The 26,626-nt window shown below is 35.7% G+C and overlaps 1 protein-coding gene across 9 annotated transcripts in view; it reads right to left on the bottom strand.

Moving 5' to 3' along the window:
* The window catches only part of MPP5 (membrane palmitoylated protein 5), a 104,354-nt gene that overhangs the window by 8,378 nt on the left and 69,350 nt on the right, over positions 1-26,626 (bottom strand). For all 9 annotated transcript variants that reach the window (XM_017500741.2, XM_037728644.1, XM_037728657.1 and 6 more), the window contains 10 exons: positions 24,122-24,199; positions 23,407-23,553; positions 22,959-23,120; positions 22,119-22,196; positions 12,168-12,351; positions 7,566-7,637; positions 6,990-7,061; positions 4,457-4,624; positions 3,586-3,788; positions 1,065-1,175 (listed from right to left, as the gene is read on the bottom strand). In XM_017500741.2, the coding sequence (XP_017356230.1) occupies positions 1,065-1,175; positions 3,586-3,788; positions 4,457-4,624; positions 6,990-7,061; positions 7,566-7,637; positions 12,168-12,351; positions 22,119-22,196; positions 22,959-23,120; positions 23,407-23,553; positions 24,122-24,199 (1,275 nt within the window). The remainder of the gene's footprint in view (positions 1-1,064; positions 1,176-3,585; positions 3,789-4,456; positions 4,625-6,989; positions 7,062-7,565; positions 7,638-12,167; positions 12,352-22,118; positions 22,197-22,958; positions 23,121-23,406; positions 23,554-24,121; positions 24,200-26,626) is intronic.

Below are 26,626 nucleotides of genomic sequence, written 5' to 3'. Positions count from 1 at the left end.
GGGTGAGGAGGAAGAGGAAGGGTTAATGTGTTGTGGTAGACGGTCAAGAATGAAAGGAAGGCTGGGTGTGGTGGCTTACACCTGCAATCTAAGCACTTTGGGAGGCCGAGGCAGGAGGATTTCTTGAGGCCAGAAGTTTGATACCAGCCTGGCAACATAGCAAGACCCTATCTCTACAAAATTCATAAAAAATTAGGCAGGCATGGTGGTGCATGGCTATAGTCCCAGCTATTTGGACAGGCTGGGGTGAGAGGATCGCTTGAGCCCAGAGTCTGAGACGGCAGTGAGCCATGATCATGCCACTACATTCCAACCTGGACAACAGAGATCCTACCTTAAAACAACGGCGACAAAAAAGAAAAAAAAGAAAAGAATCAAGGGAAATGAGTGTAAATAGGCTTTTAATGATTATCTTTAAGAAGATTTAAAGGCACAGTCAATAAAATGAGGCAGTATGAATGAGCCGTCTCTAAAATAGATAATATTTAATAAACAATGAGCAAAAAAACAAGCACGTTACTATTATATAGTAAGTCACTTGACAGTTATCATCTTACATATTTAAATAAGTCAATGCCTTATTAACATATATTATCAGTCACTTAATTATTAATAATGTTTAGTATGACATGGATTACCTCAACCACATCTAGCATAGATCTAAAATAATTTTAAAAAATTCTTCTGTTCCAAACCATATGAGAAGATCAAAAGGAGGAGAAAAGCAGAACATAAAATTTGTCCCGCTGAAAATGTGGAGTATCTACAGAGAAACGTCAGTAATCCTAAAGAGGTGGCTAATAACTTTGGTGGCAGTCACATCTCCCTAGAAATGTCACAGACCCATGTGAAGAAGCTCAAACGTTACCATGCAACCAACTTTGGAAAGCTGTCATAGTCCAACCCTGTGGCAACCATAGCAATTTTGGGACAAGTAATATTACAGAAAGAATAATCAGTTTGAAAGCTCGAGCTAATGTAGCTTTTAAGCACCAGGACAAATTAGACCAGGTCTGTTTCATGATTACCTTCAATGGGATAGTACAATACTGTGAAAACTTTACCTTTGGATTCTTGCCTTCTTTGGCCAATAATGCCCGAAGTCTTTCTTGTGAAGGGGGTGCAATGAAGATAATATATGGTTTCAAATCTGAATTTCGGAGAGTCTTCAATGACTGTAAAAAAGAGATATTTGGATTTTTAAAATAATTTGCATCATTTAATTACTTCCCAGTATTGATTGTACATATATATAGATTAAAGGACTTGCTCTGTCACCTAGGCTGGAGTGCAGTGGCATGATCACAGCTCACTGCAACCTCAAACTCCTGCACTCAAGTGATCCTCTCACCTCAGCATCTCGAGTAGCTAGGAATATAGGCATGCACCACCATGTCTGGCTAACTTTATACTTTTTTGTAGAGACAGGATCTTGCTTTGTTACCCAGGCTGGTCTTGAATTCCTGGTCTCATGCAACGCTCCTGCCTCAGTCTCCCAAATTACTGGGATTACAGGCATGAGCCATTGCACTTGGCCCAATTCACAGTATTTTTAAGATCCTACCATTCACTGTAAGAATATACTGTGAAGCTATAAATATACATACATATATATTATTTTAGCTTGCTCTTTTATGTAATGAAATATAAGTGAATAATATCTCTTGGATCAACTGTTTGAGATGCAAAAAAAAAATATATATATATATATAAGTGAATGATAATGAAGGATGATAACTACGTGATATTAAAATACCTTGCTAATAAGATCACATACAGATTACAATAGCCATATTAAAAAACCATTTTGGAGGAATTAGAATCATACAAGTTGCCTTACTATGTGCCAGATACTAAATATAAGCAAAATCATAGAAAATAACTTCACATACATGTGCAAAAGACAATTCAAGAAAAGCACATTTAAGAAAAAGTAGACTGTGTTTGAATTTGGAGATTGTGGTTTTCACTTTGTTACCAATGCATGACTGTGTATCCTCAAACTGAAGTGTTCTGTCAAAATGGAGATTATAGGAACACGCCATTTCTATCTAAAAACATTAAGATGATTAAAACAAGATGCCGAGTTATCTGTTAAAATCTGTTAGCCCTTTTTCGTGGAGAAATAAGAATTCTTAAAACCTGTTAGCCCAAGTAAATAATTCTAAATAAATTTAGTAAAAACATGTATTAAATCAAAAATTTATAATTGAAATAGTAGAGCCTAAGTGCATACAACAAAAATCCCTAACTACTATTTTAGAATAGCCATTTTAGGGTCAATTCTCTTTTATGTATATCTTTTTTAATGACCACTGACTATGTTGTTTGAGTTGACATGAGCAGCAGATTCCACCACATCAAAGAAAGTTGTCTGCTAAAGCTGTATGGTCTACAAAAATTAAAACAATTTTCCCTAACATTTGGAGTTTCTTAAAAACTCCAAATTTCTAAAATTAGTTTTGTTTTTTCTGTTTTAAGACAGGGTCTCACTCTACTTACTCTGTCACCCAGGCTGGAGTGCAGTGCAGCTCACTGCAACCTCCACCTCCCTGGCTCAGGTGATTCTCCCACTCCAATCTCCCAAGTAAGTGGGACCACAGATGCACGCCACCATGCCAGGCTAATTTTTTAAATTTTGGTAGAGATGGGATTTTGTCATGTTACCCAGGCTGGTCTGGAACTCCTGAGCTCAAATGATCCACGTGCACTGGCCTCCTAAAATTATCATTTTCAATAGAAGGCTAAGAGGCACTAGTTAGTAATTTTATACTTTTGCTTAGTCTGCCAAATAACTGAAACTGAGGTTTCATAATTTTCATACAACCAAGCACTCATTGTGATATTTGTTAATATTTGAACAATGGCACTTAAACCATAAAAATCATCTAGAAATTTTCTAATTTTTCTCATATCAGAATCAGAAAAGGAAATTCTTTTATAGACTCTAAAATTAAAGTATGACCAGTACTATATTCACTGTATTTTAAGTTTAAGAACATACATACAAATATATATATATATATATATATATATATATATGATGAACATCTCTAATCCAAAAATCTGAAATCTAAAATCTGAAACTTTCTAAGCAGTGACATGATGGCACAGGTAGAAAATGCCACCCCTGGCCTAATGTGATGGGTCATTGTCAAAACGCAGGAGCGGACAGCTTTAGTCAACATCCCCAGGAAAAATAAAATTACCTTCAGGCTAAGTAAATAAAGAATATATAAAAGATAAATGAAATTCATTTCAGACTTGGGTCCTATCCTCAAGATAGCTCATTATATATATGCAAATATTCTAAAATTCGAGAAATTCTGAAATTCAAAACTCTGCTCTCAAGCATTTTGAACAAGAGATAGTCAATCTGTATATGTAAGTATGTACATGTTTTCCCCTCTGAGGAACCTGAAAGAGATTTAGCAAACTGTGATTTCACATAGCAAATCAGTGGGAAAAACCATATGAAAACTTAATTAGGTCACACTGTTCCTGGACCAAAATATGGTTTCCACTAGATTACTTTGTATGACACGCCCTCTAAGTTCAAACCCTAAAACAAAACTCTAGCTTTACCTGTGTACGAAGACTTAAAAGACATATTTTGCCAGAGTTGATCACTTGCCGTACAGAATCTATGCTAGTTCCATACAAATTCTTCTCAAATTCACCATGCTCAATGAACTTTCCAGCTGCTATATCTGCCTCAAATGCTTGCCGTGAAACAAAGTGATAATCTCTACCAGCTACTTCTTGGTCTCGCCTATTCCGAGTTGTATCTAGGCAAACAAAATCAGATAAAAATAATGAGCATAGCTTACAGTGAGGATGGGGGATAATTCTGCTAGTCAGAAAGAATTTTTATTTTGCAACACAGAATATGAAATAATAAAACTGAGGAAATGCTAACAGCCTACATGTTTAACATTGTTTTTATGTTTTGTAGGTTGAAAAATGAACAAAAATGTGTTTGTAGTATCTCAGTAATAGTTGTATTTAATTATCTTAATATATTTTATGCTTACACTTCAAGTTACTTCATCCTGCATTTAAAACACTACTACTAATCTTCTCCTAAAGTTTACTTCCATAAAATTAGGTACTATATAATCTTAGAACTTCTGTTTTCAGATTATGCCAAAGTTTCTATCTTCGGTATTATTTTAAAGAAGCAGGAGCTGATTCCCTATGGAATAGGAAATTGTAAGGGGCCCAAACAGAAATTTGTTTAGAAAACAATTAGTACATATTCGAAAAACAAATTTAAAACTTCTTAATAAACTATTTTTAATTTAAAAATTGTCAAAATATTTGGTTAAACAAAGTTCCTCTTTCATTGATAACATTGTTTTAATAAAAAGAATAAAAAATTTCCCTACATAATGTAGTTAGGTTCTGAGCCGCTAAACTGAAAAGCACAGGAAAATGGGAATGCATTCAAACTTACGAGGAACTGCAGATGCAAAGCGGTCCTTTTCTTTGTTCATGAGCCTTTGACGCAACTCATTCTGGCCACAGTTCTGTGGACCAATCAAGATGACAGGTCTTTTCCTATTTGCTGGCTGATGATAAAGTGACATTTCCTCATAAGTTAAGATCTCCTCGTTGTCATAATCTTTGGGGAAAAAAAAGTTAAGCCCTTCAGACAAAATTATTGCCATGTAATACAAATATAAATACTCATAAATTTTCCCCCCAAATTAGAAAGAATCACAATTTATTATCATTACATCCTTGCTAGGATACCACGAAAATGAATCAGACAACAATATATTACTCCTTTTATTAATACTCTTTCATACTGTTCTTGAATATCTAATACAATATATCATACAGATCCTTAAACAGTTAGTTTGCAGTCAATACTTTGAATGAAGATGGGGTACCAGGGGACAAACTAGTAGGAGTAGTATCTGTCAATTTTGTAAAATGCAGATATTAATACTCTACTTAAGAAGGTTGTTTTAAGAATCGGACGTAATGTATATGTAGAATACAATAGCTGGCAAAGACCAACATTTATATATGGTGGCTACAACTAGTGTTATCAGAGAAAGCTGAAATACTTTCCTGTAGTTCCAGCTTGTCCAACCTGTGGCCCATGAGCCACATGAGGCCCAAGATGGCTTTGAATGCGGCCCAACTCAAATCTGTAAATTTTCTTAAAACATTATGAGATTTTTTGAAAATTTTATTTAGCTCATCAGCTATCTCTAGTGTTAGTATATTTTACGTGTGGCCTAAGACAATTCTTTTTCCAATGCAGCCCAGGGAAGCCAAAAGATTGGACACTCCTGCTATAGTTAGTTGTATAATTTGCCAACAGGCCATACCCATGTTATCTACTCTTTCTGCATTTATGTTGACTTTACTCTGGAATGCTAACCCAGAGTCATGACTCACAACGAGGTTTAAATTATGACAGGTGGGGTAACATTCCTAAAACCCATAATCCAGATGAAACTAGAGCTGTTAAGTGCTATGAACAAAAGCAGACAGCTAGTAGCCTGCCAAGTCCTCACTCCTATTACTTCTCTCGACTGAGAAGGAGCATCAGATGTGGAGTCAGACTCCTTCAGCTCCGTTTCTATGAGGTTAGGGGACCATCTTAGGCTTGTCAATGCTCAGTATGGAGCCTGGCACAGAGCAGAAGCTCAAACTATATTTGTTTAAATTCCAGCTCAAACAATCATATATTAATTGTTAAGAATTTCAGCAAATCACTTTAATATGTACACTTGAATCTATTGCTCTGTAACCTCATTTGTGAGAACAAAATCATATAGTTACTACCCTGGAATACAGCAGTTATTATGAATTGTAGTTATTTTAAAATATTCACGATGATGACACCATCATAAACAGCAAATATAATTCCTTCTCTCAAATGATTTTCCCTGAAAAATCTGAGTTCCTTCTAATATGTATAATGAAGACAGTGGTAGCATTTTGATTTACAGACAGGATATATATCCATAGGGTTCATATTTGCCAAGTTTTCTACAGTATAGTAGCTCTTAGAGCTGGACTACTTTAGTCTTTTTCAGAAAAAAATTAAAGATATTAATCACAAATATAGAGGCTAAAATTTAAAACTCATTAAATCTTTTTAGTTACATATCTGTCAATTAGCATTAAAGGATGTTTATTTTAGAAAAAATTTACAAAGTTGATCACATCTCCTTTAGCTTTTATGTAATATAATAAACTATAATGTTTTAACTTTATTAGTTTAGGCTGCCTCAAAATATTTCAAATTCTTGAGAGAATAAGCCTTGTAAAATGCGTACAGAGGAATGCCTTTGCTTTATTATTTGGCTTGCTTCTAATGTGAACCAAACAGAAGTAGCAAACTCAAATGCCCATAAAAACCAATCAAGAAGGTAATAAAATCAGTATTTCAGGTTGGGTCAATAAAACATTGGGAGGGATAGAGACTGTTAAGCTAGACACTTGCGCTCGATATAAGGGCAATAGTCATCACTCAGGTCCAGTAGACTGTTGTCACCTGGGAATACTAAGCCAACTTTATCAGTGCTTTTGATTTTAAGAGAAGCTACAACTTTCGAGCTTTTTAAACTTAGCAATCAATCAAAATAAAACAAAAACTCTCTTGTGTGTCTGACTTAGCCAGCAGGTAGTAGGCTCTCAGTAATGAGTTGCTTCTGTGACATGAGCTATTGCAGAGGAAATTCTTTTTACTTCAAATATGTTCTGTAAGAATTTGTTAGGAATATTAATTTTGCAAAGAGTTTAAGTAGAAGGAAACTATTTAATACAACATCTGCTAAATAGTACTTGAATTTTTATATCAATTTTCCCCAGAATTCAAAATACTGCCTTACTCAGAGGATTCCAAAAGAAAATACTTTCTACTAAATGATTTTCTCAAGCACTTATTTAACATTATGGTCTAAAACAGGACTAGATTTAGATTCCTTTCAGATATAATTCCACGTATCCCTGGGAGTAGAACTTACCATCATTTTTATTGGCATTATATAAAACCTTTTTCCTCTTCTTTTTATTCTTCTTTGCACACCATAGTTTTCCTGTTGAGCAATCATAAACATAACTATAAATGTTTTCCCTTGAACAAAGCCACATAATTCAAATTGAAGAACTCTACTTATACATTCATTCATTCTTTAAATTTTGTTTGCAGAGATGAGGTCTTGCTATGTTGGCAAGGCTGGTCTCAAACTCCTGGTCTCAATCCTCCCACCTCAGCCTCCCAAAGTGCTAGGATTAAAGGTGCGAACCACTGCATCCAGCTTGTTTTTAATTTACTTTCATAAATACTTATTACACTGTTTGTAGAATGACTATTTTTCAGGAAAGTATTTATAATTTTCCATTAATTATACAATATAGGCATATAATCTTTAATAGTTAAATCTTATCCTTTCTTTACAGTTCTAAGATAATCGGTTTTGCCTCTTGTATCACTCTTTCCATGAGTACTTCTTTCTCACAGTTCCAATATGCAAATGTACACATGGCTCCAGATGAAGACCCAAGAAACCTCTTAATAATGTCAAATACAAGTGTCTAACCTGATTTTTCTGGCTCCTTATCTTCTTCTATGGTTTGCTTCATGGCTTCCCTTTGCTGCTGAAAGCTTTTCCCTTAATAACAGAAAGAAAAAGAAGGGTAAAATATTTAAGATAAAAGGATAAGATTTTTTTTCTTTTAAATTAACAAGGAAAAGCACTCGATGTTATCTCTTCATTTATATTTCCTCCCAAATCCTTTTGCCATCCTTTGTCAGCTATGATGTGAAGCCTTCAAATTTTTAAATTAACTCTGCTCAATCAGTCCTATGTGTATTATTGGACTATATATCATCTCTTAGAATAAATAAATATTTAAAAATTTAATAGTTCAACTTTTAAAAAGGTGTCATTGAGCATTTACTTTGTGGAAAATTACTATCCTGAATCTTAGAATGGTTCTACTCCTTTAGAATTACCTCAAATTAAGCATATCAATTCTAGGAATTAACTTTTCCAAAACAACATATGGGCATTCATCACATATGCAATTCCATATTCAATTCCAAGAAACCATTCAACATATTCCCTTGCATGCATTATTCTCAATCCTTCTTCTTACGTGTATGTATACATATTAGCAATTTTTTATTTCCACTTTTAAGTTACTAATTATATAAATGGGAAACATGCTTTTCCTTATAAAATTAATATTTTAATATAGAAGACTTTCAAGGCTTCTGACCTTGAAAGAGGTCTTCTTTTCAGACCTCTACGTTAAAATCAAATATGTCTTTTCCTATTAGAAAATGCTTAATTACATTGAAGTTCCACTTTTGTATTTAATTTTTAAATCTAATTCTTTCAGTATAAAGCCAGAGATTCTTAAAAATCAATAAGTAAATTCTATATAGGTTGGGATAATCTGTAGAATTTAGTGCATTTCATAAGTGTACTAACAAAAAGGTTAATACTGAGTTCGACACACATAAAAAGCACTAAAGGAAGCCTGGTTCTTTTGAGATGAAGTCTGGCTCTGTCGGCCCAGCTGGAGCGCAGTGGCACGATCTTGGCTCACTGCAACCTCCACCTCCCGGGTTCAAGTGATTCTCACATGTCAGCTTCCCAAGTAGCAGGGATTATAGGTGCCCACCACCACACCCAGCTAATTTTTGTATTTTTAGTAGAGACAGGATTTCACCATGTTGGCCAGGCTAGTCTTGAACTCCTGACCTCAGGTGATCCTCTTGCCTTGGCCTCCCAAAATGCCGTAATTAGAAGCATAAGCCACTGTGCAAGGCCAAGACTATATTCTTTTTTTGTGTGACAGAGTCTCCCTCTATTGCCAGACTGGAATGCAATGGCGTGATCCTGGCTCACTGCAACTTCCGTTTTCCAGTTTCAAGCAATTCTCCTGCTTCAGCCTCCTGAGGAGGTGGGACTATAGGCACGCACCACCATGCATGGCTAATTTTTTTGTATTTTTAGTAGAGATGGGGTTTCACCACGTTGGTCAGGATGGTCTCAATCTCCTGACTTCGTGATCCACCCACCTTGGCCTCCCAAAGTGCTGGGATTACAGGCATGGGCCACCACACCCAGCCTATATACTTAATAAAACAAGTAACTATTACTAGAAGGAAAATTTTAAGATGATTAAAATTAAAAAAAAAAATTAGTTGATTTTTAAAAATCAAGAACAAAGCAATTTTAATAGTTTACAGGCTAAAAATTTTAAACATTGCAGTGAGGTGCTTCTGTGGCATATTTTTATAGTATGAACTACAGGCTATTCTGAAATAGAGGCAGAAATTAATTAGATGGAAATCTTTTTTTTTTCTCTCCCTGAGACAGGGTATCGCTCTGTTGTCCAGGCTGGAGTAGATCGGCGTGGTCACAGCTCACTGCAGCCTCAACCTTCCAGGCTCATGCAATCCTCCCACCTTAGCCTCCTGAGTAGCTGGGACTACAGGTACGCACCACCATGCTCAGCTAATTTTAAAATTTTTTGTAGAGACAGGGTCTCATTATGATAGCTATGCCACTATGTGGCCCAGGCTGGTCTCAAACTCCTGGGCTCAAGTGATCCTCCCGCCTCAGCCTCCCAATGTGCTGGGATTACAGGGGTGAGAAACCACAGCCGGCGTCATAATGACCTCTTAAAAAAATCCATCTAATTCTGATGGAAAGCCATTGTCAAACTCTAAGGTAGATCTTTAATCTTATTAAAAGTGTTATCACTGGAATCTATATACATTCAGAAAAATCAACCTATCAACAAACCCTAGTTCTAAACATTTATGGGCTAAAGTTTGGCATGGTAAGATGACACCATACTGATATTTGGCACAAGCCTGAGGCGGACCCACAATGGCTGCCCAACACTCCAAGATTCTAGAGAAATGTCCTGTATTGTTAACCGAAGAATCACGGGTTGTAGCATCATCCTCTAAAATAAATGTAAGAAGTCCATTTCTCCTTCCTTAAAATATGACTGATATAGACAAAATCTGTTTCTTGCTTTTGAGTTTTAAAGTGAGAAACTTGAAGTTTTCTGTGACCTTATACTCAAAAAGAATAAATATAAATATTATGTTGAAATCTCTTGTTACCCAGAGAAGTGTCTTTGGGTTACTTACAGAGATAAAAGAGATTCCTTTTAACCTGTTCTAAAATCTATGGACAACTTCCTATGTTCCTCCTACATATCTGACAGTCAGTATTTCTTAGCCTTTTTTTCATGCCCTCCTTTTCCTCTTTTCCCCTAAACTACTGCTTGTAGTCAAATCCAGTGTAAGGCTAACTCTATTAGCTTTACACTTAAGATCTTCAGGTATCAGTAGGAGGGATGATCGCTAAAAAAATGTTGTTGGTAAAATATAAGGGCAGAAAACGTTACAGAGAAGCAGTGAAAGGTCTAATTCAGAAACAGCAGTTCTGGCAGAATATTTTTTTTTTTTTAAAGACAGGGTCTCGCTCTGTCATCAGCCTGGAGTGCAGTGGCGCGATCTCGGCTCACTGCAACTTCCGTGTCCTGGTTTCAAGCAATTCTCCTGCCTCAGCCTCCCGAGTAGCTGCGACTATAGGCATGCACCACCAAGCTCGGCTCCTTTTTTGTACTTTTAGTAGAGATAGGGTTTCACCATGTTGGCCAGGATGGTCTTGATCTCTTGACCTCGTGATCCGCCCACCTTGGCCTCCCAAAGTGCTGGGATTACAGGTGTGAGCCACCGTGCCTGGCAAACTTTTTTTTTTAAATTTTTTTTGTTTGTTTGAGAACTATTTTTTAAAATCACCTTTTGTTTATTAATTTAACATAAATTATCTGGATTTAAATTAAATAAGACCCAGTTTCGACCTCAAGTTTACAAACTGAGAATATATGGTAGAAAGAATTGTAACAGAGGGGACACAGGAAAAAAAATACACTAAACTATTAATGGATATGCTTTCAAGTCAAGCACGGAAGCGAAGTTTATCTCAGCACCATGCAAATGCCTTACATGGTGCAGACATAACAGCATTTCCTAACAAATAGGTGATTATCCCTTTACCCTATGTCCCTATTTTTATCATCCTGTATTCCTTTGCCTTCTTTAATAGCTTATTATACTTGCCTTGGTTCTGCTCTCCTTTCTCCATTCTACTCCCATTCTGGGAACTATAAGAGCCATTTGTAGAAAAAAATTGTATCCACATACAGTCATGTACTGCATAACAACATTTTGGTCAACAATAAACCACATATACGATGGTGGCTGGAATAATAGGCTATACCACATAGCCTAGGTGCACGACAGGCCATACCATCTAGGTTTGTGTAAATACACTCACTCTATGATGTTTTCACAACAGTGAAATCACCTAACGGTACATTTCTCAGAACATATCTCTGTTGTTAAGTGATGCATGACTGTAATTTGTTTTATTTTGTATCATCTTAACTCTTTCTCAGAAACATGTTCCCTTAATAATCTTCATCTATAAAGTAAGCTAAAGTTACAGTTTAATCTAAATTAGGGATAGTTTCATCAATAAAAAATTTGGAGCTGGGCGTGGTGACTCACGCCTATAATTCCAGCACTTTGGGAGGCTGAGGTGGATCACCTGAGGTCGGGAGTTCGAGACCAGCCTGACCAACATGGAGAAACCTTGTCTATACTTCGCTTGAACCTGGGAGCTAGAGGTTGCGGTCAGCTGAGATCATGCCATTGTACCCCAGCCTGGGAAATAAGAGCAAAATTCTGTCTAAAAAAAAAATTGGAGCATCCTATTTCTGCCCTAAGATCACATTTGGTATAATACATTCTATGATGTTACTTTTCCTGATTCCTTATAAAATGATGCATCTTTCCTTCTCATAAATCGTGGTGATGCACTGATTAATGTCTTGGTATAGTATATAGTATAACACAAGTTGTGTTGCCTTGATAATGGGATCATCTTAATATGTATACAGAGAATGTAGTACAATATGGGATTGGCTGAAGTTATATATAATTCCATTCTAAAGGCCAAAGAATTGGCCACATTCTATTTAAGACACTTATGCTACAGGGACAACATAAAAACCCAACTACATGAAAAAGTTAGTTTTTCTTTGTGAAGACTTGCATTTTATATGTTCTTTTAATACTATGTACTTTCTATCATATTGTCTCTTACCTGGAACAAGCCCAGCTAGAGGTTGATTATCTTCGTCCCCTTCCCTGTAGGCCTGCCACCAGTTTGGATCTTCTTGACTGATCACATGAAGTATATCACCTTTTTGAAAAGACAGACCTAATTCTCGACATGGAACATAAGGGTCATCTGAGGGGTCATAGTCAAAATGAGCTTTTACATGGATCTAAAAGATAAAAAGGGCAAAAATAAAAACAATAAATGGCAATATAAAATGTTTTGTAAGAATATAAATGCTACAAATGTTATTTTTTTAATTTAAAAAAAATTTAATAGAGACAGTATCTCAGTATGTTGCCCAAGATGATCTCAAATTTCTAGCCTCAAGCAATCCTCCTCCCTCAGCCTCCCGAAGTGGTAGGATTATAGGTGTGAGACACTGCACTTTGGACACAATTTTTCATTAGTGCAAAGAAACTGTAGTTGGAAGGAGGGTGTTAAGTAAAAGTGTTTTGGGGCAGTATTTTCTCAGGTTGATCTGTTGTCTTCTCTGTTGACTTGCACATAGGTACAAGGACATCCACAACACTGATAGCAGCTACAGGCTGAGGTCCAAGGTGCCTCAAAAGCTTGAGAGAAGCAGAAATAGAATAGAATCCTGACCTATGAAAACAATGACTCTGCAATAAGGTATGCAATTTCTAAATCACTACTACCAGAAAAGGTACACTTTACCATACCACAACTCATCATTGAAGCAGGTGAATATCATCTTCCCCGGGGGTGTCATTGTCTCTTGACCCCACTGTCAGTCCAACTGTGCCTTACACTCTCTTGGTGTTTCTTCTAAAGGATATGTTCATGAAACAAGCACACTACAAATGACTAAAATTATCTAAATCAAGTTTATAATCAATTCCTTTTTGTATGCTATAAACATATTATTAATGGTACAAGTTATGATTTTTGCTAATAATGGGTTCTTGAAAATCCAAATAAAGAATTGTGCTATTCTACTTAGCATTAAGGGTAGATAGGAACTCTCATGAACTTTATAGAAAGCTACTTCATATGCCATTTCTTCCAGTATGCCTCTGTAAGATATGGCAGACTATTCCTACTTCCAAGAAGTTATAAAAGTACTAACATTCTCTTTAACTTCTCTATGTCTAATTTTTACCTAACCTGGGCAAGTTGCATGTGACACTTCCAAAATCTGTAAGAAACCTAATTCATCTAATGAAATCTCACACGTATTTGTAATAAGCATTTCTGTCCCACATAGGTTAAATTCCAAGTTCAGGTTCAGTGAACCAAGCAATAGATGAACAGCCAAAGAATTCAAGATCCATTTCTATCCAAATGTTATTTGGCTTTCTCTCTCTCTCTCTCTCTCTTTTTTTTTTAAGATGCAGTCACACTCTGTTGCCCAGGCTAGAGTGCAGTGCCACAATCTTGGCACACTGTAACCTCAACCTACGAGTTCAAGCGATTTTCCTATCTCAGCCTCCCAAGTAGCTGTGATTACAGGCACTCACCACCATGCCCAGCTAATTTGTTTTTCTTGTTTTTTGAGATGGAGTCTCACTCTGTCCCTAGGCTGGAGTGCAGTGGTGTGATCTCGGCTTACTGCAACCTCCGCCTCCCAGGTTCAAGCAATTATCCTGCCTCAGCCTCCCAAGTAGCTGGGACTATAGGCACCCACCACCACACCTGGCTAATTTTGTATTTTTAGTAGAGACAGGGTTTCACCATGTTGGCCAGGACGGTCTCAATCTCTTGACCTTGTGATCAACCTGCCTTGGCCTCCCAAAGTGCTGAGGTTACAGGCATGAGCCACCACACCCAGCCAATTTTTAAATTTCTAGTAGATACAGGGTTTTACCAGTTGGCCAGGCTGGTCTTGAACTATTGACCTCAGGTGATCCACTTGACTTGGCCTCCCAAAGTGCTGGGATTACAGATGTAAGCCACTGTGCCCAGCCTTGGCTTTAAGTGTTTTACTCTCATGATAATTGAGGTTATATGTAATAAAGATAATACCAGTCTGCCCCAAAAATTATTTTAAAGAAGATATCCTCTTTAAGCACTTGAGACACTGACTAGACTGAGTACTGTTGATGACAGACTACGTGAAATTTGATAAAATGCTTTGTAAGTGATAAAGTTAGATAAATGGATGGATGGAGGCCTTTTTTTTTTTTTTTTTTTGAGACAGAGTTTCGCTATTGTTGCCCAGGCTGGAATGCAATGGCGCGATCTCAGCTCACTGCAACCTCTGTCTCTTGGGTTAAAGCAATTCTCCTGCTAAAACCTCCCGAGTAGCTGGAATTACAGGAATGAGCAACCATGACTGGGTAATTGTGTATTTTTAGTAGAGATGGGGTTTCTCCATGTTGGTCAGGCTTGTCTCAAACTCCCAACCTCAGGTGATCCACTTACCTTGGCCTACCAAAGTGCTGGGATTACAGATGTGAGCCACTGCACCTAGCCTTGGCTTTAAGTGTTTTACTCTCACCATAATAGAGGTTATACGTATGTAATAAAGATAATACTAGTCTGCCCTAAAAATTATTTTAAAGACTACAGTATCCTCTTTAAACGCTTGAGACACTGACTAAATTGAGTACTATCGATGATAGACTACAGGAAATTTGAAAAAATGCTAAGTGATAAAGTTAGACAGACAGACAGACAGACAGACAGACAGATACACAGACAGACGGACAGACGATAGAGGCTTTTTTTTTACTGGAGACAGTGTTTCGCTCTTGTTGCCCAGACTGGAGCGCGATAGCGTGATCTCGGCTCACCGCAACCTCTGCCTCTCAGGTTCAAGCAATCTCCTGTTTCAGCCTGCCAAGTAGCTGGGATTACAAGCATCAGCCACCATGCCCAACTAACTGTGTATTTTTAATAGAGACAGGGTTTTTCAATGTTGGTCAGGCTGTCTCAAACTCCTGACCTCAGGTAATCTGCCCGCTTTGGCCTCCCAAAGTGCTGGGATTACAAGCATGAGCTAACGCGCCCAGCCCAGTAAAAGCATTATTTAAAAAAAATGTTTGGCTTGTCATTAAAGAAATTTTTTCATTTTAAAGAAGTAGTTTACTAACTTCTGTAAATAGGAAATAAAGCTGAGTCCTAATACACAAACTGAAACTAAGATTAAAAAAATGATCTAGTTAAAAATATAAAGATATAAAAGTTAAACAGCTACAAGTAAAACCAATGTTATTATGCCTTTTGGGGGTAACTTTTGATGCACTACACAGGTACAAAATATACACATAATCATAAGTGTATAGCACAGTGAATTTTCAAAAACTAAACAGTTTTGTGTAACTAGCATCCAAATCAAGAACCAGAATATTACCAGCACCTCAGAAACCCCACCTGGTGTCTTTCAGTGACTACCCATCCCATCGCCTCCAAGGATAAACAACATCCTGATTTCTAGAAATACTGATTAGTTTCCCCTGTATCTTAACTCATATAAATGGAACAGAATAGTACATAGTCTTGTATCAAATATAGTTAAGATACTACACCAAATTTGAAAGTGTTATGCTGCATCCTAAATGGCATGCCCTAAAGAGCCTTGTTCTAGATGTGAAAAAAGTTTTTATTAAAATCTTGAAATCTGTCAGTCAACACTAAAAATTAATTTTAGAAAGTTGTGTAGGATAGCAGCGAATCAAAACACAGTTGAGAGATGGAGCAAAAATATTTGGTATGAGGAAAAAATTTCATATATAGTATTATCTAGAAATATGTTTTTAAAAAAAAATCTGTGCTTGAGTATCATCCTATCAATTAATACTACTTCTAGCATCTGTTTGAGTTGTCTTTTTTGCCAAAAAAACCCCCCAAAAACCTTGAGAATCTAAAATGGAATTTTAGGCATCACTTGAGGTAGAGGAGATCAATTTTACCAAATTTTTCAAAGATAAAATCAGAGTACTTGTCAACCTGACTGATAATTTTATCAAATCACTTTCTGAAAGCATATCCAGCATGTTGTTTTTCAAAGTGTTTTTGCTCAGATCACCTGCCTAGGATGTTTATTAAAATGCTGAATTCTCAGGCCACACCTCAGACTCTCAGACTCTGAATTTTAATCAGGTTCCTTGGGTAATTATTAGGTACAGATATCTTAGAGAACTACTACTGTGAGAGAAATTAAGAAGAGCAGTGAGGAGGGAATATCTACATTTATGACCATTGCCAGAGGCCAATAAAATCACCGAGAAGTACTTTTCCATGTACTCTTGCCTATGTAGTTTTCATCCCTTAACTATTCTAATTTAACTGGCTTGGAATAGGGCCCCTCTTTGTGTAGGCTGGGAAGAGAACATGCTTTACTTATGTGACAAGTTTATCTAGTCCCATCTAAAATATACCCTAAAATTCAGAGAAAAAAATTCTTACTTTCCTAAAATTAAGAGAAAAAAGTTCTTTATTTTTCCTAAGGAAAATTTATTTCACGTCAGAAAAATTAACAACTGGAATGAGTTAAAGTCTGGGTACTGCCTTAACATATACTATATGATTTCGATCCATATATTCCACTGATTAATTCTCATAAGTTCTAGAAGTTATCTCCACCAATCTTTCCTGTTAGTGACTAAATTATTTTGTTTCTCATACAACAAAAAACAAAACCCCTTTAAAATGAAGGAGATAAGCTGACTCTCATAGGAAAGGTCCAGGGCCTCATAATACTATAAAAACAATCAGTACAGTGTATCTGATCAAAACAGTATTTGCCTTCTAAACAAAACAAAATCTTCTACTTACATTTCAAATTATAGAACTGTTTGGGCACAATTATCTTCCAGCCCAACATTTTCTTTTTCCTTTTTTTCTGTATCTTTAAGTTGTTCATAATTGAAGTCTTAATGATAAAATGGGGATAGGATACAGGGATAATGATTCATCAGTTTATTTGCATGTTTTTTAGGGATTCAATGTTCCAAAATATTTTTTTCAACCAATCAAGAAAGCTATTTGAATTACTTCTTAATAACAATAAAATTTGTCCTATATTGTAATTTAGGATAGTAAGTATAGTAGTACGTACATAAAATATGGGAGGGAGCATGTTCAATGTTTTTTAATTGATAAAGGTGTGTAATAAACCTTTTGGAGAGTAGGCTGGGCATGGTGGCTCATACCTATAATCCCAGCACTTTGGGAGGCAGAGGGCAGTGGATCACCTGAAGTCGAGAGTTCAAGACCAGCCTGGCCAATGTGGCAAAACCCCATCTCTACTAAAAATACAAAAACAAAATTAGCCGGTGGCACAGTAGATCGTACATGTACATGGTAGCTGTAGTCCCAGCTACTTAGGAGGCTGAGGTGGGAGAGTTGCTTGAACCCAAGAGGTGGAGGTTGCAGTGAGCTAAGATCGCACCACTATACTCCAGCCTGGGCAACAGAGTGAAACTGTCCCCCCCCAAAAAAAAAAAATATATATATATATATATATATTTGAAGAGTACTGATCTAGAAACTCAGGATCTTGTATTCCACTTGTTCAATGGACACTCCTTTGGAAAGGTATAAATTTGCTACAACCATGTGAACAGTGTACCTTGGAGACAACTTTGGGATTAGCTTAATGGACAAGTTAGTATCCATGAAGGAAAGGCTATCACATTGGTGACTCTCTCAAAATCAAAAAGAGGGGGAAAACAAAAAAGGAAGTTTGGTTTTTCCCTTTTCTATTATGTCTAAGTACTAGGTTGGCTTTTATATTTTTTATACTAATTTTTTTTTTTTAACTTTTAAGTTCAGGGATAGAAGTGCAGGTTTGTTAAATAGGGAAACTTGTGTCTTGGGGGTTTGTTGTACATATTACTTCATCGCCCAGGTATTAAGCCTAGTACCAATTAGTTATTTTTCCTGATCCTCTCCCTCCCCCAACCCTCTACCCTCCGAAAGACCCCAGTGTGTGTTGTTCCCCTCTGTGTGTTCATGTGTTCTCTTCATTTAGCGCCCACTTATAAGAGAACATGTGGTATTTGGTTTTCTGTTCCTGCATTAGTTTGCTAAGGACAATGGCCTCTAACTCCATCCACATCCCTGTAAAGGATATGATCTAATTTTTTTATAGCTGCATGAGTATTCCATGGTATATATATAGCACATTTTCTTTATCCATTCTACCACTGATGGGCATTTAGGTTGATCCACATCTCTGCTATCAAAATATTTTCCTTTGTACTTTTTATTTCTGCATTTCTTACTATCACAGATTTATCTTTAACTCTTAAAGTTCATTATAGAAGGGAAAATAGTGAAAGGGAGTCAAGGAAAGCCTTTACAGCATCAAGCAAGTTTTTCGGTATCTCCCCACAGCTCTAGGATTCCTCCTCTTCCCCCATCCACCATGTATTAATAAATATCTTTTATACATTTTATACCTATATAGGGAAAGCAATGCATTTGATAGCAATGGTTCTCAACTTTTCCTTACAACACAGTTATCTCTGTAGTGCCTGGCACAGAGTACATAATCATAATAATAGCTTATATATCTAAAACAATCAATAATCTGTTAATTATCTGGTACATATTCTGTAACTAATAAGCAGTGTGATACTGCTTCATTTCAATACATTCCTTGTTAGATTATGGCATTAGACTAAATGAAAAAAATCCCATTTAGATAAAAGTCTATTATGTCCTCCCTAAATATTATTTAATAATCTGAAGTTTCACAAACTAGTATGGGAAATTCAACCCTTCCTTTTTTTTAAAAGGTGAGAAGGAAACTGCACAGTTTGAATAATGTGTATGTTTCATAGGTCAAATGTGTTGGTCACCCAGTAAGTGAAATACAAAGGTGCCAAGACTCTTGCCCCCCTGCTATTGAAAGAGCAGCCACTGGTTGCTATGCGTGGTACAAAATAAATTTTAAGAACTCAGAGAGTACTTCTCCTGACACAGCTTACTGTTGCCATACGTGACATTATAGTTCAACAAGTGATTATACAGGAGTTTCAGAAAACACCTATTTTGTGTATCTGTCTTAAACACGTTTCTAATATCACAAAACATAAATCAGAAAGATCTGCTGCAGCTCTCAACAGATGCTGACCTGTACTATAATGAATACTCAATAAACTGGTTCTAATTTCTTTAGATCATCAATTCAATAGATAATTATTCTCCACATATCAACCAAGATTATGATTTCCTATTATTATTTCCTTTCTGGACAGCCTCAATGAGCTTTAATAATAGTTATTCATTTTATGCCAGTTAGGTCTGATAAAACTTGGCAAGCTATATTGCAATTGAGAGTTATTCATAATAAAAAGAGAAAAGCAGGGGCCAGGCACGGTGGTTCACGACTGTAATCCCAGCACTTTGGGAGGCCAAAGCGGGCGGATCGCTAGAGGTCAGGAGTTTGAGACCAGCCTGGCCAACAAGGTCAAACCCCTTCTCTACTAAAAATACAAAAATTAGCCAGGTGTGGTGTTGTACACCTGTAGTCTCAGCTACTTGGGAGGCTGAAGCAGGAGAATCATGTGAATCTGGGAGGTGGAGGTTGCAGTGAGCCCAGATCGTGCCACTGTACTCCAGCCTCGGTGACGGAGCAAAACTCTAACTAAAAAGAAAAAAAAAAGCTGCATTTTAAATGGGATAGACCTGGCATGTTGCTCTTTTTCCCACTTTCTTCCTTTTTAAGCAACTTCATTTTCCAGTTAAGTAGTTCCTGAGATTGTTCACCATGAACATATATTCCTTTGGTTTTCAGATTAAACCAGCCTTTTATTCTTAATCAATAATGAACAGTGGGGGTTCAATAACCACTAAAGGATAAGTAAGTTATTTCATTGTTAGGTGGAAACAATCTGTGTAAGTTAATTACTTTGACATTCTGTTTTGCATACAATGAGAATCAACAAGCATCAATGTAATACCTCGATTAATTTTATCCATGAAAAAATAGATTTTCTTTTACAGAATTACAGATTCTACATGAAGATAAGGAAAAAAAATGTTGAGAAAACATGTCTTGGCTGGGCATGATGGCTCTCGCCTGTAATCCCAGCACCTTGGGAGGCTCAGGCGGGTGGATCACTTAAGCTCAGGAGTTTGAGACCAGCCTGGGCAACATAGTGAAACCCCATCTCTACCAAAGGTACCAAAAATTAGCCAAATGTGATGGTATGCATCTGTGGTTCCAGCTACCAGGGAAGCTGAGGTAGGAGGTTGCAGTGAGTTGTAATCTGCACTCCAGCCTGGGCAATAGAGCCAGATCCCATCTCAAACAAAACAAACAAAAAAAATGCCTTAACTTCTGACATTCATTCTCAAAAGACAAAAGTCATTTGCTCAGGAGGGATGGATTATTGTAGATAATTAAGCAGGAGCATATTCCAACCCTCCTCTGTTATGTCTCCTCAGTTTGCAGAGCTACTTTTGAAGTTCAGGGCTTATTCACAGGAGATATATAGGGAAAAACGCAATGCACAGAAAATCAAGCTGTTTGAATTCAAAGACAAGCTGTATTCCCTCATTTCTCTTCCTACGAAAAACTGTAAACATAAATTAGGTTGCAGATACAATATCAACTTCAGCGTGTTCCATAAAACATAAAGGGAAAACATGGAATGATAGCAAAAGTATAAACATACCTGTGATGAAATATTGAGAAAAAAATAAAATGTGTTCTTTCTCAAACTGCTGTGCTTTAAAGTTAAGAATAACAGATGCAATACAACAAGCTTCCATGTTAATCCAACACTTTAAAGTTTATCATTTTTAAATAGTTTTATTGGAATATAATTCATATACAATTCACCCATGTACACAACTGGATGGTTTTAGTATATTCACAGATTTGTACAACTATCACCACAAATAATTTGAGAACATCTTTATCCCCTCAAAAAGAAACTTGGTACTGATTAGCAATTACCATTTCCTCATAACTCCTCATCTCCACATCTAAGGAACTACTAATCTACTTTCTCTCCAACGGACTTACCTATTCTAGACATTTTATATAAATGAACGAATACATGGCCTTTTGTGACTGGCTTTTTCATTTCTCATAATTTCTTCAAGGTTCATCCAATATTGTGGCATATATCAGTACCTTAGTCTTTTAAAATTATCAAATAATATCCCATCATATATACATATTTTGTCTTTCATGCATCACTTGACAGCTATTTGCATTGTTACTACTTTCTAGCTACAATGAATGCTGCTGCTATGAATGTTAATGTAGACATTCTTATGTGAATATATGTTTTAGTCCTCTTGGATATATACTTTGGAATGCAATTGCTTGATCAGAGAGGGTAATGAAGCCTAACTTTTAATAGAGTTAGCTGAGTAAATGTTTAACAGAACAATATACTCTAAAATAAGGGTTGTACAAACTTTTAAAAAGCACTTACTCTACCCTGTATTAAGTAAATGCACTATAACTGCAAAATAAAAAATTCTGAAACTGAAATATTTTCTATTTTAAAAAGGTGCAGACTTGGCCAGATGCAATAACTCATACCTATAATCCCAGCATTTTGGGAGGCCAAGGCAGGCAGATAACATGAAGCCAAGGAGTTCAAGACAAGCCTGGACAACATGGCAAAACCCCATCTCTACTAAAAATACAAACATTAGCCAGGCATGGTGGCATGAGCCTATAATCCCAGCTACTCAAGCTACCTTGAGTAGGAGAATTATTTGAACCCGGAAGGCGTAGGTTGCAGTGAGGGAAGATCACACCACTGCACTCTAGCCTGGGCAACAGAGGGAGACTCCATCTTTACCCCCAACCCCACCAAAAAAAGGTGCAGAGTTTACTAATTTAAAACATTGGTATTTCATATTTATTTAAATAAAAATGACTGAATTTACCTGTATTTGAGTACAAGAAATACTCAGTGACATTTCTGTAACAGTAAACAGTAACAGAAGTAAACAGCAGCCACGGAACAAATAAATAGTGAACATTTAAAAATCACTTACTACTGTTTCCTTGGCAGGAGGAGGCTTGATTTGTTGACTGGGGATCAGAACAAATGTTAAAGTACCATGCATATCAGACTGTAATAGAAAGATCAGGTTATTTTTTAAATTTGTATTTATGAAAACCATTCCATGATTTTATGATCTACATTCCCTAAACTGGAGTATTTCAGAACCCCTCCACAGGCTTACATGATGACCAGTGGCACTTAGCTCTACCAAACCAATGAATGGGGCTGGGTGAAAATAAGTGTGTGAAGATGTTTTATAGATTTTACAGCAGCATAAGCAGAGAGTGGAAATTCCACTGTAATAACAGATGCTGGGTAACTAGAACCATAAATCTGGTCTGTGGGTATGTACAAAGTAATCATAAATTTCCCTCAAAAGATGTCTATAAATGATTTCCTGATTATACCAGCACTATCTAATAGAACTTTCTCCAATGATGGAATTGTGCTACTTCTGTATCTTAATATGGTAGCCATTAACTACATACTGCTTTTCAGCACTTGAAATGCAGCTAGTGTGAATAAGGAACTGAATTTTAAATTCTACTTAATTTAAACAGAAATAGCTACATGCAGCTAGTGACTATTATACTGGACACTGCAGATCTATGGCACTGTTACTGTCTAATATTATTAGAAAAACAACAATCAATTACAGATAATAAATAAAATAACACAAAAAATGAGGACACAGACTTTGTTTTGTTACTACTTCCCAAAAGGCTAGTGCATATTAGGCACTCAATAAATATGTACTGAGTGTATTAATGAGTTATATTACTACTGATTGCAGAAAAATAAAATTATTCTTCTGGCTGTGTCAACTTACCAACAAGTCAAAAACCTCATTGACATCTTTCCCCCGAATTTCAATGCCATTAATCTCTAGAACTTCATCTCCTTCATGTAACAGACCACTTTTCTCTGCAGCACCCCCTTTTACTATACGGCTAATGATGACAGAGTCCATTTCATTACGAACTGTAGCACCCTAAAAAAAAATTATCTAATTTAAAAATAATACAATTTTTTGTTAAGCATTTATTTTTAAATTCTATTTGTTTTCTACTCAACAATACTAACCTTCAGTTATCTTAAGAAAAAATTTACTTACACAGCTACAGTAATTGTAATTAGATTTAAAGGTTTGATCATTTTCCCCACATTTTCCACTTGAGAAATACTCTATTCATTAGAATTCTGAAATTAACCAGACTTTTGAAGCACACAACAGAAGAAAAATGCGCCTGCTTAACAACAGTATGTGGGACACTTACCAATGGAATATCACGAGCCTTTTCTATACGAACTATTTTTACAGTTTCTCCTCCATACTGGCCAATACTTTCATAAACTCTCTCATCTGTAATGGGCTCTAGCTGCATTTCCTGCTCAGCAACCTTATCGTGGGCCAGTAAAAGTGCCTGTTTCAAAGAAATCCATGGCATTTTAAGTAATAGCATGATTTTTTTCTGCAGAGTGATTTTTAATCTCACTATGTACAAAGTATTCTGACCATTAAATATTTAAAAGTGCTATAATTAATTAGAGCTAATAATAAATAAAGATGTGTTAAGTATACTAAGGGCATACTCTGGAATGAAAGTCTAAAATACTTATTAAACTTCATAAAACAAAATCAATGTGAAGGCCTAAACACCCTAGATAATTAAAACTTACAGAAAATATAACCAAAAGGGGGAATAATTTTTGCCTAATTTTTAAAGAAACAGTTGTTTCAAAAATAATTTGGTTCATTTTAAATCTGAAAATATATAACCCAACAATAACTATTATGTTATAGACAGAGTTGTAAATATCAAAACAGGCTAGATAATATTTGACATCTCTTTCAGCCCTGGAGTCTTTGATTAAAAAAAAAATAAAAGATTAAATCCTTCTCCTGTGATTAAAAAAAGGAAGAAAAAAGAAATAAAAAAAATAAAAGAATACTGGAAAAACCATGTATATAATCATCTGTCCAACTTCTACCTGAATATGTGGAGTATTCAGCAAAGTAGTTAGTTCTTGTCCTTCCTTATGATGAACTGGCTTCAAAACAGTTTGCACCTAAGAAACAAAAATAAAGATTATTCTTCCTAGATTATAGAAGTTATCAGTAGCACCTATATGCAGGGTTATATTTTTTAAATTGCAAATTAAAATAAAAAATACTTGTAAGAAAAAATCACTAAAAAGAATTATGGGTTTTCAATTTTGTTATTATGGATAACAGTATTTCTTATTTAAAAAACACTAAATAAGATTTTGGTACTTATGCCTATAGACAAAATACTTCCATCTTGAAAGTTTCTCCCAACATACCATAAAATTCATTAATAATAATTACATAAGAAAAGAAAAATTGTCCCAACAGTTACCTTGCTATTTTATAGTTTTAAAATAATTTATGTGACTATTTAAAATCAGAGATAACAACTTAAAGAGTTACAGTCTAGGCTGGGCATGGTGGCTCACACTTCTAATCCCTACACTTTGGGAGGCTGAGGTGAGCGGATTGCTTGAGCCCAGGAGCTTGAGACCAGCCTGGGCAACATAGTGAGACCTTGTCTCTATTTTATAATTTTTTTATATGATTAAAAAAAAAAGAGTGACAGTCTAGCAAGATGAATTTATATGAGTGTAATGGAACAATCACCATAATATAATGGATTTCATTAAATTTCCCACAGTCGAGAAATCTTTGTCTTCCTAGGATAAACTCCCCTTGGTTATTACTTTTTTTTAGCTTGTTTCCTTATCTGTAGAATGGCACCTACTATTTATGGTGCTTCAAAGAATGATTAAGAAAATCTTAAAACAGGCTAGATACAATGACTCATACCTGTAGTCCCAGCACTTTGGGAGGCCAAAGCAGGCAGATCATTTGGGGTCAGGAGTTCGAGACCAGCCTGGCCAACATGGCAAAACACTGTCTCTACTAAAAATACAAAAATTAGCCAGGTGTGGTGGCATGTGCCTGTAAATTCCACCTACTTAGGAGGCTGAGGCAGGAGAATGGCTTGAACCCAGGAGGTAGAGGTTGCAGTGACCTTAGGTGGCCCAAATTAAATAAAACAGAAATAAAAAAAAGAAACTGTCTCAAAAAAAAAAAAAAAAAAAAGTAACTTATAATGGACTATTTTATCAGTAATTTCCATATGAAACCTAGGAGATGGTAATTTTGGGATTAATTAATTTTACCACAGCAAGTGGATCAAAGCAATGACAGTACCAAAACCAGTCTGTCCTGTGGTTTTGGCACCCAGAAAATTATATTTCTAATTGTAGAGTTCTATATTTGTAAACAGGATGGCAGAGCAAATGTTATCTTCTTCAAGAACTCAACTAAAATCTTACAAGGGACAAGGCCCATGATTTAAGACTGTGGGTAAGTAAAGTTGTTTTTAAAAGAGGGTTGTTTCCTTTTTAAGGTTCATCAAGTCTACATTAATTTTAAATGAAATCTGTAGTCTTCATCATACAACTTTTGATAGCTGAAGAAACTGTGAGGATGGAAAGATAATTCTGAATTTAAAATGTACCAAGGGTGTACAAAATATGCTGAGTCAATTCCATAATAATTTTCTGTATTAGAGACTTTTTCCTATTCTCACTTTTAAGTCAGTTCCTAAACATCTCTGAGATCTTCCCTTCTAAAGAAATTTAGAACTACTGTGTTTACCCAGTGTCCTACTAAGCTATATGTTGCTTATTGTGGTGTCAACACATATCAACAACTACTTCTACAAAGGCATTAAGGAATTAAAGGCTATTCTTTTATCCTACCACTCCTTTCCATTGGCCTATAAAAATGCTCTAATCTCTTATCTTTACAAATACCCTTTCCTGACCTTGTTTGTACTCTTCTTCAGCTATACCACTTTTCCTTGTTTTCCTTCAGAGGCAAGATCCTTTTGCATTTTAAAACTAATTTTTTAATTATAAAAATGATATATATTAAATGCAAAAAAATCAGAAAATCAATAACCAAAAGGAAGTAAACAGATGGACTTTTATTGTACTCAGGGATAATCACCTTGGTATATAACCTTCCCGCATTTTTCTATTTGTCTTTACCAAAATATTCACCTTGATATATGTATCTGACAAAGAACATGTAGCCAGAATATATTAAAAACTCTTAGAACTCAAGATGAATAAAATAGAAAAGAGATCTGACTGGGTATTTCACTAAAAGATAAATAGTCAATAAAAATATGGAATGCTCACTATGTAATGCAAATCAAAACAATATACCATTGCTTACCTACTAGAATCATAAACAAGAAACAACCCAAATATATATCAATAGGTGAGTAGTCAAATTATGGAATATTCAAAGAATGAAATAATAACTCAGCAATTTACAAACTACTGATACAAGAACAACATGGATCTCAAAAACATTATACTAAACAAAAGAAGTCTGATAGAAAAGACTATTGTCTTACTACATTTATATAAAATGTCCACAAATGACAAATTTGTAAAACA

This window comes from Cebus imitator, unplaced genomic scaffold, assembly GCF_001604975.1.
Source record: "Cebus imitator isolate Cc_AM_T3 unplaced genomic scaffold, Cebus_imitator-1.0 Scaffold13, whole genome shotgun sequence".
NCBI classification, from domain to species: domain Eukaryota; kingdom Metazoa; phylum Chordata; class Mammalia; order Primates; family Cebidae; genus Cebus; species Cebus imitator.
The sequence above is the reverse complement of the archived record's forward strand: the minus strand, read 5'-3'. Positions and strand labels throughout refer to the sequence as shown.